Source organism: Colias eurytheme, chromosome 2 (genome assembly GCF_061535395.1).
Source record: "Colias eurytheme isolate Ceu_HAF_F1 chromosome 2, ilColEury1 Martin Lab GWU primary, whole genome shotgun sequence".
NCBI classification, from domain to species: Eukaryota; Metazoa; Arthropoda; class Insecta; order Lepidoptera; family Pieridae; genus Colias; species Colias eurytheme.
The window spans coordinates 8,708,323-8,725,306 of NC_142981.1; the positions used below are offsets into that span (position 1 = coordinate 8,708,323).

General features: G+C 33.1%; 1 protein-coding gene across 1 annotated transcript; it reads left to right on the plus strand.

Annotated features, from left to right (window-relative positions):
• Window positions 1-11,024: 11,024 nt before the first annotated feature.
• On the plus strand, window positions 11,025-14,788 carry mei-W68 (meiotic W68). Its single transcript, XM_090108668.1, has 8 exons — window positions 11,025-11,357; window positions 11,463-11,634; window positions 11,828-11,971; window positions 12,330-12,523; window positions 12,693-12,838; window positions 13,150-13,287; window positions 13,831-14,002; window positions 14,649-14,788. Exons 1-8 carry the CDS (start codon window positions 11,144-11,146, stop codon window positions 14,786-14,788), a joined length of 1,320 nt encoding a protein of 439 aa, XP_089964794.1. The 5' UTR covers window positions 11,025-11,143.
• Window positions 14,789-16,984: the final 2,196 nt, after the last annotated feature.

The following is a 16,984-nucleotide window of genomic DNA, read 5'->3' on the forward strand; positions in this document are numbered from 1 at the left end:
TAGGTACGTATCTAGTCACTTTGATAATTAAATTTTCATGAGATCACTTAAAGACCAAAAAATTTTGATTTTGTAAATTTTGTTAGTCTATCCTAATATTATAAAGAGGAAAGGTTTGTATGTATGTATGGTTTTCACGCATAAACTACTGGACCGATTTTGATGAAATTTGGCACAGATAATCTTTAGACCCTGAGAAAGAACATAGGCTACCTTTTATTGCGAAATATGTACCACGGGCGAAGCCGGGGCGTACCGCTAGTTATAAATAAACAATCTAACCAAGAGGAAGAAATTAAAGGCATGTTTTTCTCTCTATTCAATATTACATTATTGTGTATTCTTTGGAATTACCCAGACTCAAAACTATGTATTATCCTAAATAGCTGGGACATCTGTTTAAAATTGTATGCTATTGAATATTTCTAGAAATTACAGGAAATTACTAAGTGTCGTTCCAGAACTTGTCTATTTATCTACTATTTGGTGTGTCCATTTTTACTATTTCTGTCATTTTTATAGTTGGTTTTACGGGAAAGGAACGATTGTCTTCTTTATTTCTTGACATATTTTAATTTTTTCGCCAATAGCTAGTAATAACGTAATGCGTAGTAGTCTAGCAAAATAAATAAAACTGGATATAATTATTATTATTTTAGAACATTTGCACAAACCTATGATTTGTACTGATGCTGAGGAATTATGAATCTTGTAAAAAATATGTGTCTCCTATAAAGTATAATGCACCTGTTTGCTCCATATATGACCATCTAGTCATGTTCTTCTGGAAAAGGATTTCTTACAGACCAGTTTTTAATGTTGTCTAGGGTAAGTACTATTTTTAATTCGTATAAGATTTACAGTAGCAAGATTAAGCTAGCCTGCGTCAATATTTTTTCCACTTAGTGTAATTAGTGCATTGAGACATTAATACATTTCCAGAAGCTTTTGTAATATTGTATTAAATAGATATGTCTATAAATCATTGCATTTGAATGGTTGTATATGAAAATTTATTTGTATTCGCATTAAAAGTTTCCCACCACGGCACGTGTTACTAATTGTGAACCCGCATGAACTGATTGATGTTCGACTCCAGCGAGACAATACCGTTACACTTTCCAGTGTACCATACGTATTTTAGAGTGAAATAAACTCATAGGTAACTAATAAAATCAAACAGCAGATTTTTTTGTGGCTGTTAAAGTGTTTAATTACCGTCTGATGAGTTTTTGTTATAAGTCATAACTCAGTATAGAGCTCGACTAGTTTCCTTGTTTAACCATCACATGTACATTATTGTTTTCTCGTTCCTAGTATCCATTATGTCAGTCAATTCCTTGATTTATTGATGAGTTTTTGTAAACATTGGCTTGATTGGCGTTTATAGCAAAAAACGTGTGTCAACTCCCCAGGTGTGGTCTTGGCTGGCTCCCGTCACACCTTGCCTCCATTTACGAGGTTTGATTAAAATCTTGTTTATTATGATCTTTGAACTGTCAGCGATTTAATGTGGATATGGTTGTGAAAAAAATCAATGTAAAAAAATTAAGTTTTAACAAACTATGTATGATTAGGTATATATTATGGTTTAACTTTTAAAATCTAAGTTTTAAAATAAAACATTTTTATGAGGAGCATAGAGACATAATACGAGAGTCTGGTTGTGGTAAGGTCGTAAAATTGTAGCAGCTTTCGCTCTTTTAGTATAATTATTACAATGTCTGCCCTTTATTATATTCTTACTTTCTGTATTTCCCATTTTAAGAAGCTCTTTAGCTATTTTAACAGTCCAAACTATCACTACTAAAAGAACATAATAATATGATGGGATTATTTAAACAATTATAATATGAAAAAGCATTTCGATTAAACTCAAATTTGCCGCAACCTCAACTCCATTATAAACTTTACGCCAAACATGGACGTTCACAGAGCATGTGGATAACGCGAACAGAAGTCACAAGTGCTTTCGGTATCTGGAAAAGGCTTTTCCTAATTACTTGGGGTGTTTTGTTTGGTGCTATCAGCGTGTAACGAGCCGCAAATAGGTCTCCGGTGATCGCACGATCATGCGGGCCGCCCCCTCCTCCCTGCGCACGTCAAAGGCCTTTGTGCGAATGTGTGTTGACACTTGGTAATGAACTGCGCGATTTGGATAAGGTTGTTATTTGATAGGCAATAAACGTTGTTGAGACTATGATTGGTGTTGTTTTGTTGGTCCTAAAATAAAACAATATATTTGATTTTGGTTATGCTGTGAGGAAGGTGGCAAGGAAGGTTGTAAAGACGGGTTGGATTATATAATATATGGGCTATAAGATATTTAGTAGATAGTTAATACAAAAGTAAAGTAAAAGTAGTAAAGCTACAGTATATTGTAAAAGACCAACGAAATAATGTATATTTGGTTAAAATTAGGGATGTAACGATACCGATACCGATACCGATATATCGGCCGATATATCGGCAAACCGATATATCGGTATCGCCGATAATAAATCAACCGATACCGATATTTTTTTATTAAATTCTTTTCTTTTATGTTTTTGCATTGTATTCATTCATATTGTTTTATTTCTGTTTCTGTAATAGTGTTAAGGAAGAGCGGAACCTCCTGACACAAGCATTTTATTTGCTTACTAGGAGTGTTCCAATCACAAATTTGTTTATGTAAAGGAAAGAAATAAATAATTTTGAATTTTTTTAATTTTTAACGTGATAACGTTTTTAAAATCGTTTTAGTCGGGTGACATGTAAATAAACTTGTGTCACACCAAAACCCCACGAGCGCGATCGCAGGTATAACGAGAGAGAGACGGACCGATCTCCCGTTTCATCTCGAGCGCTGCCACTGCATTATGTTATCACGTAAACATCTCGATCGTAAGCCTACTTTACAAACAACCAATTTTTTTGATATCAAATAATTCAAAAATCCGCGCCCAATGAACGGTGCGGGAGGCCGCCCGCGCGTGCGCACTTTGTTTTCTGAAAAAACTCTACCAATTATAGTAAACTTTTATTAGGTACTGATTGTATGTGTATTACTTAAAGTTTAACTGACTTCGTAAAAATAATAATACTAAAATAAATGGTTTTGTTGTTTTTTGATTTGGCATTTTTATTTAAAAGAATACGATTAACAGTTGTCTCTGTTAAATGTTGGTAACTTTTTATGCATAATTCACTATTTATTTTTCTACCAAGCCATCGATATCGGTATCGGTATCGGTATCGCCGATACATTACTACAAATATCGGTATCGGTATCGTATCGGCAAAATCATGTATCGTTACATCCCTAGTTAAAATCTTATATATAAAAATGAATCGCAAAATGTGTTGGTAAGCGCATAACTCAAGAACGGCTGAACCGATTTCGATAATTCTTTTTTTATTATATTCCTTGAAGTACGAGGATGGTTTTTATGTAGAGAAAACGTAAATATGTACCACGGGCGAAGCCGGGGCGGACCGCTAGTTTTTAATAAAGCTTCCAGTGATAAAGCTATTAAAAACGATAAAAAATATTATGTCTCTTATTTACACAAACCTGACTAAAAAATATCAAGCTATAGAACGCTATACAGTTATTTCGGGATGAGATAAATCTGACCCGCTGTCGCGTGTGAATGTATCCTCTCCATAACCAGATAAGCTCGACATAGCGAGCAGCGGAATCTCATGTCTATCCTTGTTAATTAGTTTATCTCATATGTGCAATGTAATTAGCCCATTGAATCTGGCACAAGGATAATTTGGAGGTGTACGGTCAAAGCGCTTTATCTTTTCTGTGTTTTTGTTTTACACCTACCTACCGTAGGGTAGGTAACAATATCCTTAAATGTAGATTTAAGGATATTGTTTTGGTTATTTATGTAAGTATAGATGTGTATTGTATATGATGCATTAGTAGTAGGTAGGTATATAGTTTATTATTTTTTGATTTGTGTACAAGTTATACCTACAAATTACTATGGATTCAGCTTGCAGTTGCAACATAGATAAATCTATACAAACCTCGTAAGTTGCATAGGTACAGAAATTTAAGTTACTTTTCTGTTCTAACTATCAGAATAATAAATGATATAATAACTTTAAAATGAATTTAGTTTTTATTTTTTAATGATAACCAACTTCAGTCCAAAATACACGTATCGTCGTTTGAAATTAGTACCTACCTAGTATTTTTTTTTAACGGTGTCTAATACAAGTTACAACGCCTATGAATAATCATTTAACCGCATTCAAAACTTAAAGTTACCTACATGTAGATATTTTAGTCATCTCAGGAACATTAAAAATTATATTAATTATAATCATCCGAAATTAAAATTTTATCCTTTCAGATACATGAATAAAACATTATACCAACCAAATATTCACCTTATCCTAATAAGCTTTTATCTTCACTCGTCATCTTTATTCTTGTGAGAAATTTTTCAGTAATCTATTTTATAACCGCAATCGCTTGACTTTTATAGGGTAGTGATGGTAATTTCTCCTCATTTGACGTTTTCATGTTCCCTGTTATTAACCTCATTTAAATATTTAGTGGCATCAGATGCATCGCAACAAATTATGTAAATGACATGGGTGCAATATGGTCTGTGAATTGCATCCTTATCATATATCGACACGCGACAATTATAATTGTAGTTTATTATAATAGATATTTTATGGGTTTAAATTGCAATAAAAGAGAATTAGAGAATGTGATGCTATATTACAGTACCTACTTAGATTAGTTAGTTACAGACTTACAGTTTTGTTACAGTAGTTGTAGTGGTAGAGTAGTCTCGTATGATTGAAAGGACAATTTAAAAGATGTAAAACAGGGTAAAATATCAATTTTGAAATTAAGTTCACTTATTGCATGAAATACGTATCGACAAATTAAGTAATTTCCTACCTCTATGCAGTAGGTATATATATCTTCACGCTATTTTAGTAACACTGAAAAAATTGCATAAATATTAGCATTTAAACGAGCTACGTTTTGTTTGCACTTTAAGAGAAATGCGGATGACCACAACGAGGCCTTGACAGTTCAAGAAGCCTCTCGCCTAGCCTGAAGGGGTCCTTGCTCCTGATTTATAGCCTCCGAAAACCACAGGGATTCAATGTGCCTTTGTTACTATACACTTTTATTGAATAATAAAACTTCTTCACGAAATGGAATAACTTTATAGGTCATAATTTCCCTTTTACGTTAACGTTAAGTATGGCAAAAAGTCTAATGGCATATTTAGATTGCTTTTGCTTCAGTCATTTGTTAGGTGCGTCCAAGCGTACAGAGCTAAAGAGACAAGTTATATGGTATAGGTGACATTAATTTTCCCTTAAATAAATAAAATAGTTGAATTAACAAAAGATACAATTATATTAATAGCGTGACGACAAAACACAAAAGTAAAACACATTCGTGTATAAGATAACATCATTCGGTAAAACGCGGACAAAAAGATAATGAGTCGATGAATAATAATGAGGTTTGTAAGTGTGAATCATCAAATATATTTAAATTGTTATCAATTAAAAGCAATATAATAGCGATTTGAGTCGGGTAGGTCCGGCCATATGGTGTGGTAGAGCACGGGCGCAGAGTCGAGCCACTAAAACGAAGTTTTCTTTAGACTCGACATACAGTATTCTATAGAAAAATATTACACACATTTGTGTTTTTATGTTGTCATCAACACATTATACTCAAATAGTCAATTCAGTTATTATGGTAGAGTATCAATCTTAATTTGCGATTATTATAAACCAAAGATCTTAAAATGACAGGTAGATTTTACTATTACATATGAATTAAGAAAATATGCATGCACGCTGTATTACACGCTTATGATAATACATAATAAAAAATAGTGTGGTACCTGGCGTGTGCCATCCAACACTATTCCGCTATTTGCGTAGCCCAGAGGTGCATGTAAATTTACCGAGCTCAATTGAAGTTAATAGGAATGTTCGAGGGAGGATCGCCAGCTGACGCGAGGTGTGAGGGAATGTCCTCCCTCCACACTCGACGACGGCTACCAATTGCCTGAATAAAACATTTTTGATTACCTATCAAATTCGACGTGCTCTGTGCTGTTTCAAATTATTATTAGAAGAATATTGAAAAGAAAGTAATTTTTAAATATCGATTTTTTGTCTCGAATACAACTTATGTATTATTAATAGTGAATCGTTTCATTACAATTTGCAATAGCCCACTACCAATACCGAAAACAAATTTTCTAACCTTCCTTTTTAGTCAAAGTAAATAAAAAGTAGACCGTAAATAATTTTTTCTATTCTATACCTAAATTAAATGAAGGTATAGAGAAATTTTCAGGAATTTAATAGGGTTAAGAAAACCCTACCCTACTCCTTATAAGGGCCATAAACAAAGACGAAGAAGAAGTAAATAAATAAATAAATAAATAAATATTATAGGACATTATTACAAAAATCGACCTAGTCCCACAGTAAGCTCAATTAAGGCTTGTGTTGAGGGTACTAGGCGACGATAAATATAATATTTAATAAATACATATATAGATAACTAGATTTCCGACCGCGGCTTCGCCCGCGTTTTCAAAGAAAAACTCGCATAGTTTCCGTTCCCGTGGGATTTCCGGGATAAAACCTATCCTATGTGTTAATCCAAGTTACCCTCTATATGTGTGCTAAATTTCATTGTAATCGGTTCAGTAGTTTTTACGTGAAAGAGTAACAAACATCCATACATCCATACATCCATACTTACAAACTTTCGCCTTTATAATAGTAGTAGGATAACACCCAGACCCAAGAACAAATAATTGAGTTCATCACACAAATATTTGCCCTGACCGGGGTTCGAACCCGGGACCGTCGGCTCAGTAGGCAGTTACTTTACCACTGCGCCAACCGCGTCGTCAAAATAGGAAGTACTTCTGATAAATAGTATAATATTTTATGTGAATCACTATAATTTTTTTTAAAGAATGCAATTTTTTTTTCGGTCAAAGACATGGCTAAATTTTAACAAAATTAATTTATATCTATTGTCTACTGCAATGTGCATCAAGTGACAGCTGTAGGTAAACACAGATAAATATCATGTCAAGCGCACGGGGATTTTGGGCACGCGCCTAAATTAAAAAAAAGTTAAAATATGTAGGTGGTAGCACCGATAAATGTGTCGGTGCTCTAAATTGTACTTTTTAGATTAACCTATCTTACAATAATTTAATGTTATACTTTAAAATAATTAATTTATAAAATAAATATAAAAAAAGAAAATGCTCTAAGTATCAGGCATGGCATAAAAAAAGAATTAAAAAAAAGAAACATTTTAAAAATATTCTTTTACAGATTCTTTTTCTATTTGGCGCGTAGTTGAGGTGAATATACTTTTGTTAAGTTTGAATATTTAATAATTAATAATATTTAATTATTAATTAATACTCCAATACGATTGGTAAGGATTTAATATTTCACTAACAATCTTTATTTTTACTTGTATAATACTACAAGTAATATATTATTATTTAGATACTGAAAGGTGTAGGCTCGCTTTGTTGTATCATAAATTTACATGAATAGTGTTAGGAAAATAGATAAACATAGAAGGATTTACGTAATAGGAATAGAAAAATTCTAGATTTAATTTAATTTTACTGCAGCTGCAATCACACCTGCCTGGTATAGCATGGGTTATGTTTATCTTGTACAACTCACATTGAATTTTAATATTTTCCTCCTTTTCAATAAAATTATATTTTTTTAACATTAAGTATATAGGTAAATACATTTAATTCAGGATGTAGCAATTTAGTATCCACAGCTTTAACTGCGTTTTATTTAGATTCAACGCGGTAGGTTGCCATTATTTTATTCCCTTCATGACAATATCATTAAATGATAAAATATTTAATACATTTTTATTAATTACATAGTTAAAATACACATTGATTCGTAACTTTCCGTGCAAATTACTCGGGATTGACAATGTGAATACAAATTACGTGCTTCTACTGTTGAGAGTTATTTTAATCGGGAGGTTTTTAGTATAGTCATTAGGAAAGGAATAGCTCTTTAGTGTTGTACACCTGTGTCGGTCGGCCATTATTATCAGTTGTAAATAAATTGGAAGCTAACAAATTAGTTTTTTCTTTTAACGCTTCCTTACAAGAATTAATTTATAACATTTATAAACTTAGTATACTTACAATTTGCTATATCAATTATTACGAAATGAGTAAGTAATTGATATTATTTCTTATTTAAACATAATAATTATAGTTAGCACGTCATTCAGTTCTCTCTATACCGGTTTATGATATGTTTAAAAGTCACGTCATTTAAATCTTTTGTTTATTGTTTATCAAATAAAATAATAGATTTTTTAATTGCACATAATCCCATTATTTTTCATGAGAACGCTTTTGTAATTATTTCAAATGAGCGACGCATTTCGTCGGACACATGCGAAAGGGTTCAAATAGTTCGAGTGCTATTGTTTTTCGACTATAAATCTAATGGTTTGTGTAATTATGACCTTTAATATGTGACAGTCGCTTTGTAACATGTAAATTTATCCGGGAGCATATTGTGGGGTGAAGTGAGTTGGGAACTAGCGGAGACCAATAATGGGGCGCAGAGCGATGCCACTTCACGGCCTCGGTTATTATGGGGTTAGTGTTTTAATTTTGTTTTAAATTGTTTGCAAAACGGTCCAGTGTGGTAATTTATTTTTGATCCGGATTATGTTAGCGATTTTTATGTTTGCGTTGAAGTAAACGGATGTTGGATAATTTATAACTTTATTTCAGTAGGTAAGCAGTATTTATTAATAGGTATTACGCATAACATATTGAAAAGTAAAAATATATTCGATTCAAATTAAAATAAGTACCTAATCGTGAATTCATATTGAAGTTAAACGTGGTAGAGTTCGGGACAGTCGCACAATAGTATAAAATACGGAAATAAAGTACTTAAAATAAACGTTTATAATGAGCATACAAAGCGATCGCTTACACAAGAAACAATACACAAGAATGAACACCAAATGTATATGCCCTCAGCACTTATGGCCACTTCAGGCTGAATTGTAGACGTATAGTCTTATTAGCGATTGTAGTATTGTTCATTGCACAAAGCCATAAGTAGCTACTTCATATTGTGAGAAACTGTTGCAATTTCACTAAGATCGTGTGTGAGAATGTGGGTCCTAATAGAATTGGTATTCGTTGTGAACTGATTAATATAAACTAAAGAATAATGAAGATGATATCATGACTCTGATATCTTGAATAGAAAACCGAGTCACTATCTTAATTTTATAGCGGTCAGACTATCTTAATTTTTATAATTTCAAGGAAACAATGAAAATATAATAAATAATATAATGTTCTTAGTTTTATTTATTAATCGTTTCTTGAATCTATTTTATAAAAAAAAAAAGTAATTATAGTACCTAACGCAGACGGAAAGAACAAGCAACAATACATTGCGATCGCGGCATGGGAAAAGTACAATAAAACTATACAAGTATGTAAAAATATTTCTAATTTGCAAACCATCAATGGAAGTGAATCAGAATTCAATAACAAAGTATTAAAATAACGTTTGAGCAGTCAATTAGGCGGCAACGTATCGTCCATCGAGATAGCGCGATGGTGGTCCATTGTTGGGCGACGCCCTGTGGATTGCGCGCCAACCACTCGCCGCATATACAATGTGACGAATGTTTTATTCTCATTTTGTAATTGTTGCGTTTGCTTCCGCACCACTGACCAATTCTATCCCCGAAATTGGTGGGAACTAAAAAATTTAGACTCAAATAAAAATAGCAGGTTTTCAATAATCCACCATACCGCCACAAATCACTTCCTTGAATGTAACACCATAAAATCGAACAAAACATTTAAAACACCAAATGGTAGTCTTATCAGGCAGCTTTTAATCGCGAGATCGTGACAAAAAATAATGGCGAATAACCGGGAGCCGTCCCGCGGCGACCTCCCAGTATTGAATTGTTAACTCACACCGATGTCAAAGAGTTTGATCGTTGTTTCGAGATTGAGCAAATAGATAAGAGCTTTCTCACCTCCCCGTGGTCGCGGATACTCGAAAGGGTTCGCCGAATAATTGCAACAATCAATGTGAAGGAGCTATCGAGTAATTTGTATGGTATTTGTGCGGGCTGTCTCCTGCTGATGCTATCGACGCTTCTAGGGGTGCTTTACGGTCTTGAAGTTGGGAACTCGTTTTATAACATTCTCACACCTCAATCAGTTATTAAATTAGACAATTAATAACGTTTAGATTGAAGCTAGACAAAAGCATTTGAAAATTTAATGTAACCATCACCATAAACAATAACAAAAATTACGAATTAATTAGAACATAATATTTACAAAAAAATTGTTCTGACACAATCGGTCGACGTTGAACATTATTCACAAAAAATAATACCATCCACTTATTACTAGAATGCAGCGTAGTAAGTTTACTGGTATCACACGTTTTTTTATGTAAATTAATTATAATCAAGTTTGAATTACACCATTATTCACGCACAGGTTCATAATAAGACATAAACATCAACTCGTCTCAATATGTCACGGAATACAAAGCATTGCGGTAACGGTTTGCATCATTTGTCTACCTTAGCACTGTTATTTATGATCTCCTGCAGAAGAAGGACAAAAAACAGGGCTGCTGTTAAATATTTGCCTGAGACAAGAGGGGGCGATAATTCGAGGCTATTATGACGTCATTTCACGCCCTTTGTGAGGTCGTCACGCCGTGTCATCTGCTCCTCGAGACGCCTGCCCCGACTATCTCTCGATTATATCTATTGTGTCATTTTTTCAGAGCGCGCAAGTCGGATGCGCCACCGACGATGAATTTGTGCTGTTCGCTTCTTTGGCCGACTTCGTTGTAAAAACACTCGAGAAGTTGCTCTATTGTCTCGTGGCCTTTTATGAGCTCCGTTTTGTGAAGCTGTTATTGTTTGCGGTCGATAAACATCTCGCCAATAGGTAGTTAAGGATCATCGTCACTTTTGCCCGCCGTTCGTTTTAATAAAGTTCTATTGGATTTATTTGTCAGCTATACTGATTTTTAAAGGTTATAAGAGACAACGAATTTTTTCAGAATGGATCTAATGAATAAAAATCTATTGATGTTGAAGATAGATTTAGCTGTAAATTCCGGACCGTTTAAACAGGATCCCAAGTTAGTCGCAGCAATCGATAAACTATTTTATAATAACACAAAAGAAGTTTTAGGAGAGGCGGTGTTATTACCTGAACGTAAACTAGATTTCACAGAGGTTAATCAATTGTTGAAACAGACCCCAGTTGAAAACGGTAACGGTATTCGTAAGGCACTGCTGCAAAGATGATAAATTATTGTTAAATACACACAACCGTTAGCGTTACAACTTGCTAATGCATTCTATAATATTTTTTTAGATAAGTCGTTGGATAATGTTATAAAGGAAACGTACAATAATAGAAAGAACATCCTTAGGAAAATAGAAACGTTCCTTGGAGATATAAATAAACGCGCAGAAGAAGGTAACATTCCAAAACTTATAATAAGAAACCAAAGATTGTGGAGCAACTGTGTTTACGATCTTGATAGGTAAGTATTTTCCAAACATAGATAGTGTCTGACACAACAATCATAAAATATATTTTAGCGAATATGTTTTCGTCTTTAGTACGTTATAAAATACTTAAACTGTAATTATGTAAGGACTATAATTTATACCAAGGTATGTACTTTAATACTGCATACGTAATGTATGTAATTTTTTTATATATTTTTCTCTTAGGGTTACATTAAAAGAATTAGAAATTGCTAAAACTACTACCATACAATATTCAAGGGCTGAAGACAAATCTCGTTTCAATACGATTGTGTTTGTTCTAACCAGGGTTCATGAACTTATAACGAAAAACTTAACAGTCACAAGGAGGTATTTACAACTATTCTAGAACATTCATTTTAATATCTAGTAGTAATCCATAATCTAGACTTCAGTTAATAGCACATATGTTAAACTCGTATAGAATTAAATAAACTGCGGGTAATTAATATTATCACTAGTTTAATAGCATGAGTTTCTAAGTATTTTGTTAAACATAAATTAAATATAAGTTATATGAGAAAAATTGTGAACTTTCGAATTAAATTCTCACTAATGGAAAAATAGAAGGTTCGTGTAGAAACGAAAATAACTGTCTTTATGTAGTTAAAGTAATAGAACTAAATTGAAATATGCCTGGTTTATTGAATTAAACATATTTGTTGACGATATTTAAGAATTTTTACAGAGAATTATATTATCAAAACGTGGCTAGATTCAGGAATCAAGGGGATTTAGATATAGGAGTTAGGGATGTGTGCTGCCTTCTGGAATGTCCACCTTGGGATCTGGGTATTGTGGCTACTGCTAAAGGACTTATAGCGGGACCTTTAAAAATAGTCAACAATGATGGTTCTATTACTGATTGTTCGACGTCTGGAGGTAAGTTCAAAATAACATGTTTTTGAAGCAATTTTTTTAGGTACCTACCTACTTATTTAACCACAGTACACACTTTTCCACAATACTTCTGTTTATAATATATAATATCTGTTTATAAATTAAAAAATATAGAAGAAAAGCATTTAAAAGCTGTATGACATTATTTCAGGTACATTAGTACCCCAAGATATTCAAAACATAAAAGAGTTCAAGACTTCTGCGAAGTACATTCTAGTAGTGGAGAAAGACGCTGTTTTTCAGAAGTTACTTGATGAAGGTGCACTTGTCCGGTTACGCCCAGTTATTATTATAACGGTAGGTAAATTTTGCCTAGAAATATAACCTGATTCTTCTCTATGTAATGTTCTTTCTGGAATTGTTTTCAATAAAAACATTCAAACTCTAATAAAAAATCACAAGTAACTTTGCTTCTAATTAACCTACGCACAAAAAGGTGACTGGGTAATAATTATACGAAATTGCCTAAACCTGGAAAAGAAATGTATTTTCTTATCTTTATCTGTCTAGTGTCTATAATTAGAAATTGTTGTTTCCGACCCGTAAGTTTTAATCATTTGGAAGTCGGTAATCTTTAAAAACGTAATTACTTTGGGTTAATTTAATAGGGTAAAGGTTACCCCGATGTGTGCACTCGACAACTGCTATGTAGACTTGTATCGGAATTGAAGTTGAAAGCATTAGCTCTTGTTGATGCTGATCCACACGGTTATGAAATATTTCTCACGTACAAATATGGTTCTTTGGTATGTATTGTAAATATACGGTATGTATTTCTGTGGTATTTACAATCTTAAATATGGGTATACGTTATACAAATGAAATATTATAAATTTAAAGCGAATTATAATATATTAAGATTTCTATCATCTAGAATCTAGATATTCCCTAATTAGTTTGATCCATTTCTAAAACATTAGATATAACTACGAAATGCTAATTAAACGACTTCCTGATAGAGTCCATTTGTTTATATATTTTTGAAGTGAAAACTTCTTTAGCGGCGTTGGGTATAAAATCTTAAACTCGCGTCAGGACACGTGGCCTGATCGAAAAAGCGTAAGACGGATGGATATCAAACATGCTCAACGTTATCTAATAATAATCAAGTTTTCACTTCTGCCGGCACTCCCGTAGTGCAACCCGTCTTTTTTTTTCTTATTAACTGGCCGATTAGAAAATGTGAAACTGGTCACACACATACTCCGATAGAGTTTCAAGATAACATTTTCAAAAGCACTTCATCTTTACACAGCAATACTTTCAAAGGACAATTCGACATATTCCAGGCTCAATCCCACCTTTCGTCATCGCTAGCGTGTCCCAAGCTATTGCTCCTCGGAGCTCGTCACCAGGATGTCATGACGTTGGCCCCGAAAGCATCTCGGCTTGTTCTTACCGCTTTGGATAAACGGAAACTTGTGTCTTTGTTGGCTAGACCGTATCTCAATACTGCTATGGGTATAGATATTTTAATTTTAATTTGGAACTGCTTTTGGTGACGATATGATCACCGCTATGTTATGATAATGTTATGTAAAAAAGTATGCACTCTTCCCTTCTTTAGATAGTTACTTTAAGAATTTAATTTTTTATATGATTTTCAAATTACAATACTTACATTTTTTTTAATTAAGAACTCTGTCTGTAGAAGGAAAACCGAAATTATAAAATACTAGCGGTCCGCCCCGGCTTCGCCCGTGGTACATATTTACGTTTTCTCTACATAAAAACCATCCTCGTACTTCAAGGAATATAATAAAAAAAGAATTATCGAAATCGGTTCAGCCGTTCTCGAGTTATGCGCTTACCAACACATTTTGCGATTCATTTTTATATATAAGACTAGAGGTCCGCCCCGGCTTCGCCCGTGGTACATATTTCGCAATAAAAGGTAGCCTATGTCCTTTCTCGGGTATCAAAATATCTCCATACCAAATTTCATGCAAATTGGTTCAGTAGTTAAGGCGTGATTGAGTAACAGACAGACAGACAGAGTTACTTTCGCATTTATAATATTAGTATGGAGTATGGATTATGTTAAAAAAATATTACGGAAAAAAAATACTCGAAGGACTATAGACGCATTGATGTGGTTTGATTTCAGGTTCTCATATAAAGCAAGAGTTAAAAGCAATGCTGGACAGTGGAGTAAAGGCAGAGATAGAAGCATTGGCGTCATCAGCAGCAGCGCTCTGTGATTCCTATCTACCCTCAAAGATAATACAAGCTGAATACCTAGGATAGAAAATAGTTACACTGTACAGTAAAACTGAAAATGGTTTCTAATAAAAATGTAAAAAAAATAATAAACTTGTTTGATTGAATAACTGTTATGCGTATGTTCTACTACTGTCTATAGGAAACTTGTAGGAAACTAATATAGCTATATTATATTTTATTACTTTCGAGAATTTCCTCTATTTAAAAATTTTTGTGGATTTAGAAAGTTTTTTGAGCAAACCATTATTTAAATTGTTACCATATTTTGTGTTTTAACTCTGCTAGGAATTAATAATTATCAGAATTTTGAACAATTGAATATATACAACCTACACATAATTTTCTATATGGGTTTATTTAATAATTCCTATTCGATTCTATGATTCAATCAGGTAGTTAATGAAAAGTTTAAAAGTTAAAAAGTGTATCCAGAATCAGGGCGAGTACCTAGTTGAATTATATATAAAGTTTAAAATATTATGCAAAGTTCTGAAGAAAACTAGTGCACAGCGACATAGGCGACATCTTGTGTGCTAAATTATAACAACTAACACGCCATCTAGTGTTTTCTGTGTCGAAAGTATTTCAATGGGGCACTCGCGAATGATGGGGTTGATGAAGCTTTTTCATGAAGTATACGACGTTGTTTCTACATATTTTTATAGATGGCGCTATTAGCTAATAGCTTGTATGATATATTATCAGCAGTCATATTTGACTTGTTTTTGACCATTTCAAATATGCCATGACAATTTGATTGTACGGCCTAGATTTTATTTTATTTTCTAGCGCTTTTAGTTCCTAAATTATTCCGTTTTCAATGGAGAAAAATGTTGAAGTACCCAATAACGAAGCCCCTTCTGTAAGTAAAGGAAAAGTTTTGGCCAGTGGCACCGCTAAGAAATTAAAAAGCGATCCTGCAAAGCGTAAATCTTTTTACGTGAACGAAGCAGTTAGATCATTAGATTTGGCACTTGGGAGAGTAAAAAAGACTAAATTTGTGAATGAATATACTTGTAGCAGCTCTCATACAAGCCCCTCTCGTCGGAGTACTGCTGGGAGCGTGTTCAACGACAACCTCACAACAGCTAGTAACGCAGATACTGCTTCTATGATGTCAATGAACTTTTCGCATTATGAGCTTATGCGCAATCTATCTCATTCGAATTGTAATTCTGACAGTGCTTTCAGTACTACAACTTGCAATGCTAGTTCCATTCCATTTGATTCGATATCAAAAAATGAACAGTTGGAGAAATATTTCAGAAGTATCGAAATGTGGAGCAAAAATTATAGTCCTCAACGTCGCGCAAATAATAAATAGATGAAATATTCCGGGGTTTATTTTAATAGATATGCTTCAACTATTTGTACTAAATACTGAATATTGCAATGTAATGTACAATTAGGTAAATAAAATTCAACCCTGAACGATTATGAAAATTTTATTTGTTTAAAGAAAATTTACATTAATAACAGAATAATCTTAGAATTTACAAATGAAACTATACAACACTGCAACTCTTAAACGAGACAATAAGATTAACACTAACATATAATTTATAGAGACCTCAATTTCAATCAAGCGCCAATATTGAACACAATAATAAGCGTTTTATTTTCAGGTTTATTAAGCTTAATTATTAAAAGAGTCAGTTGATGAGAATAACCGAGTAATGAATAGGAGCTTTACTCATAGTTTATTTATTTATTATTGTATTCAACATTGTCCATACCATCAATCTAACCACTAAGGAGCAATTTGCGACATTCTAAAGTTACCAATGTGTAAAGGTACATTTTGTCCTGCTTAAGGTTTAACTGTACTCATCGATATAACCCAGATTTAGATTATTACGAATCCAGATGGTCGAGAATAATATTTCCTTTTCTTTAATATCTCTGATCCTTTTTAGGTAATAAAGATTCGTGATGTCTTTGTCGAGTACAGTAAATTTAAGCATGAGTGTCTCTAACGACACTGCATTTACTCACATTGAATACAACACATCCATTAGACTCCGAGAAACCTAGGGTGAACCTAAACTAATTAATCAGACGAGATGTCATTAAAATTTGAAATACAATTTTAGCTGATCAGTTGGAGTAAGGAAATAATTGACATAGTCATCACATAGTTCCTATATTCCTGTTTTAACCATTATTTGTATGGTCTGGAAGCATTCGCTAATTGGAAGACTAAGGGACGTTTAGAAAAGA